At 54.1% G+C, this 4367-nt stretch overlaps 1 protein-coding gene across 1 annotated transcript; it reads left to right on the top strand.

Annotated features, from left to right (window-relative positions):
• Positions 1-2488: 2488 nt before the first annotated feature.
• WHR41_09634 (uncharacterized protein) lies at positions 2489-3064 on the top strand (the record flags this gene model as incomplete). Its single annotated transcript, XM_069378236.1, has 1 exon — positions 2489-3064. One exon carries the CDS (start codon positions 2489-2491, stop codon positions 3062-3064), a length of 576 nt encoding a protein of 191 aa, XP_069224810.1.
• Between the last annotated feature and the right edge of the window lie 1303 nt (positions 3065-4367).

Here is a 4367-nt window from a genome sequence, read left to right as displayed (position 1 = left end):
TTTGGCAACGTGCGTGCACGGAGCGACAAGTGCTCCAGATTCGATCGTGGCGTGACAGAAATCGATCGAGGACATGCCATTGATGTCGGGGCCGTTGCGGGGAAGGTGGGCAACTGGCCCGCGCACGTTGTGGCCTATATTGCATCATTCCGCTTAAGCACCTTAGATCTCCGCCAAGGTGAGCTCGAGTCAGACGAGCGGACGGCGGCTTCCCCAGCCGCCGGGGAACGAACGTCCGACTGGCGCGCGGTGGTCACCGCGTGCCCTGGCGTGCCCTGGCAGGCCGTAGGATCCCAGGCGAGCAGCCTGGACCCTACAGTAGAGACCTTTCTTCTGCTTCTCGACCATGTCACAGTGCTTGCAACGAGCACGGTGTCGCTGCAGCACCTGGTGCTGCCGATAAGATGGCAACTCGGCCAGTCTTCAAGGCTTGGCTGATGGCACGTATTTCGCTGGATGCTGACAGATCTACTTGTCACCCTCGTCCGAATGGTCTATACGCGTACGGAAGCAAGTCCTCTGTTTTGGCCCCTTCCGAAACACATCGGCTCAAGATTTGTTCTACACATGAGAAAGAGACGCGTCAATGGCCCCATTTTCGTTCCACCTCCTTGACACGACGAGCTTTATAAAGCCACTGATCAACTCCTCGTCATCTCAGCCTGGGGCAACGTCTTTCATCGTCGAGACCATTCTCGCCAGCTTGCACGGCCTAGCTGTAACAATCTATTCTTGCGTCGCGCTGCTCGTGTGGTACACGTGCCGGCTGCGAGGATCTGAACACAACGGATTGTGAGTTGGCACTGTGCACTGGCCGCAACATCTCGTTCGTCCTGTCAGGAAAGCTTACGACAGTTTCGCAGCACAAGAACGGCGTTTTACGCTTCACTTCTTGCGGGTCTCCCAATACTTCTAGACTCTCACTATTTTGGGAAGAATGCTCGAGTGTGCCTGCATATTATATGGCTGCTGGTGCAGTTGACGGCTGCATGCTGCTCTGTGGTTTTGCTCTGGCGGAGTCTCGGCGAACAGAAGGAACTCGCAGCGATCAGATGGTGAGTGTATGCTCGTGGAGAAACCTTTGATCGCAGTACCAACCACTGCTGACATGGTGCACAAAGCTTGTTCACATTATTGGCCTTCTTGAAGATTGCGTGCATCGCCATCTTGCGCTCTGGCGTCGGAGCTCGCGCTTGGGCGGCCTACATTGACCCTCTTGCAGTCTACTTCATATGCCTGACATTCTCCCCCAATGTCGTCTGCATGTTGTCGCGTTATCTCACATTGTGTCCGAGCACCAGCACGCTCGAACGTATCTCCAATACCAGTTCATAGCGCAGACGGGTTGTCGAAAGACACGTAACCTGCCGAGCGGGCTGCGATCCGCTGCTTATCGACGCAGCGTCTTCTTCCAGCATCCGGGCGCCCCGGACGCCAGAGGTTCACCGCCTTCTCTCCAAAACGCACTCTGCGACGTCCCATCTCTTGAATGCACGGCACGAAAATCTTGCGCCACTGCATGGTAGCAGGCAAACTGCACCGGCAGGCTCGCGCATCCAAATCGACATCGAGGATGAGCAGGAGTCAGGCAATAGAAACGATGCACATGGTCGCGAGAGAAGGTGGATCACCATCAATACACGCCAGTACTGTACCAGCGCGTGATGCGCTCGACCGTCTAGGAGGCGGCCTTGGCTCTTGCACTTTCCATCCTACGCGACCACCAGAACACGGTTGTCTGTCGTTATTTCGGCTCGATTGCAGAAATTGAAGACTTTGATCACCGGACTCAACGTGCATATTCTTCCGTGGAGATCCCACAAATTTGGCGAGATGGTGTTGCGCAGCAAGGGGTCTCCCACTCTCAGACATGGGATTGCAGTAGGAGCACAAAGTGTGAAGATTGCGCCAAGTCACGAAAAGCACACTTGCACGCCGCTCCGCGACAAGAAGGTCACGGTCTGCCATGAGCTGCACACCATCCCCCCACGTAAGCATGCGAATGATTGATCCACATGTCTACCGAGCGCCTGCTGGCAGGGATTCTCTTACCTGCTCTGTCTGTTCAAGGGATGGCCAGTCCTGCCCAATTCCCTACTGTATCCCATCATGCATTTATATATCTCGGCAGCCCCAGTCATACCGAACCCCAAGATCTCTTGTTGCAAATGGTGGCTAGACCGCTTACTGTAGTGTTGCATTTGATTCTACTTTTCCACAGCCGACACTATAACCTCACCACGTCGAGCCGAGCTGAATGCGCCCACTCGTTCATCGCACAATGTGGTGTCTAAGGGTGTCGGTTCTGTTCTGGTTCGCCGCAAGGCTTGCAGCCGTGTCTGATGCAAGCGGTGACGGCGTACCTCAGAAGTACTTCCACGAGTCGCCCGCCCGCAGTCATTCCGACGATCGTTTCGACAGAGGCCCACTGTCCAATGGTGAACGGCGCTCGCGTCTCTCTTGTCTGATTACCTTCTTTCTGTACACAATGAACGATATCGGCGCCGAAACATGGCTCATGCACGGCTCTTTGCTCGGGTGGTACTGGAACCGCAAGATCTTACCTTGGGACCTGGATCTGGACGTTCAAATTACGGAGAAAAGCATGCAGCACATCTCCAGCTATTACAACATGACATTGCACCGTTTCGAACTCCCCGGATCTGGTGTTGCTCGCGACTATCTGCTCGAGATCAACCCAAACTGGACCAATACCAGCTTTGACGATGTTGATAACAAGATCGATGCTCGTTGGTTGGATATGTCGTCGGGGCTCTACATTGACACCACCACGCTTCGCTACGATGACCATGCTGAAAGAGAGAAGGGCGTAAAGGCAGTGGTGATGTGCAAGGACGGGCATCGATATTCGACGAGCGACATATTCCCCCTCGCAGACACCACATTTGAAGGTGTTGCGGCGAAAGTTCCCTCCGCATTTGCGACGGTTCTGGCGCAGGAGTACGGCGTTTCAGCACTAGAGACGGCCGTCTTTGCGGGTCATCGATTCGACGTGGTCAGGCAAGAGTGGATGCCTCCTGGCCTCGGAGCTAGATGTCCGTGATTGATTGTTGACTTGCTGGTGAGGCTTCAGAACAAAGTCATTTCCGAAGATCGAGCTGAGACGCGGGCCACAATAGCTGCCGAAAACAGAAAATAGATCGACAATGGTCGTTGGAAATGGGGTCGACTTTACATACAACAGCTAGGCAATGAGATGAGTCTTGAAAAAAATTTCTTTGTGGCAAGATCCCAAGATCGAATCATGGAGAAGGCGAGGAAAGGTTCAATGAGTGTCATGCCGGCGCTCGCATTGTCGTTTCCGACGGAACTTGTGCGTACGTTGGTGGCATTTCGAATGCGCATGGATCGTGGCTCATTGGTGAGTATCAGTCGAGCCATTCGGCTGCTGTGCTTGCTCTAGTCATTGCTTACAATTGTGATTCCCTTCACCTTGCCCCAAGCTCAGAATGCCAACCTCCTGAGCAGGTTGCTGAATGGTGCTTGGGATGCCGGCTTTTTGTGGCAGCATCAGCTTTTGGCAAAGCATTTGTTGGGCGAGCTCCCTCAACTCCCTTCTCGTGCGACGGGCCCAAAGAGAGGAACGCTGTTTGGCCGTGACAGGCAAGTCCAGGCACGCAAGTACTGGCGGTTGGCGGAGAGATATGTAAACATACAACATCATGAGTGCATGGAGGTCCGTGCGGGCCGACGGCTGAGAAGTAAGGTATGCGAAAGTTCGACCGCCGTATATGGTGGAACAGTGCTGTACTGCGCTGTATGTACCTTTCGGAGAAAAATCATGTTGTCTTGAGCTGGCGCTCCGGCAAGGCACACTTGCTTGGTCGAGGTGGACGCATCTAGATCGGGGGAAAGCCCCCTTCTTTCTCTCAGCCTTTCCGGGGGGCAATTTTTGCCTCCGCTTCTTCCGTCAGAATTATACTGTAGTGCGCAGCGCACAGCAAATTGCATCTGAAGATCGGGCGCTGAGTCTGCGGATCTTGATGAATCTCACTCCATGTGATTCGGGCCTCCACTTTATTTCTTGGTGACCGACACACGAAAGCCCATCTGAGCCCCAGCAATTCACTTACCACAGCATGCGCTGCCTCACGATTTCAGTAATGCTTTGGGCTACGTTGGGCTCTTCCGCTGCGATCGATACGCGCGCACACAGCACCTTTCGAGGTTCTTTTTACGCGTCCACTCCCCCAGCCCAGTACGACCTGCGATTCAGTAGACAGTCGCTACCACCCAGCAAATTGCATGAAGCCCAATCTTACCTTATGAAGGCATATCTCTCTACTGTCGCAGATCTCGGCGTGGTGACGTGGCTTGTGCACGGCTCACTACTTGGGTGGTACTGG

This window comes from Cladosporium halotolerans (genome assembly GCF_011745625.1).
Source record: "Cladosporium halotolerans strain TM138-S3 chromosome Unknown Sca248, whole genome shotgun sequence".
NCBI classification, from domain to species: Eukaryota; Fungi; Ascomycota; class Dothideomycetes; order Cladosporiales; family Cladosporiaceae; genus Cladosporium; species Cladosporium halotolerans.
The sequence above is the reverse complement of the archived record's forward strand: the minus strand, read 5'-3'. Positions and strand labels throughout refer to the sequence as shown.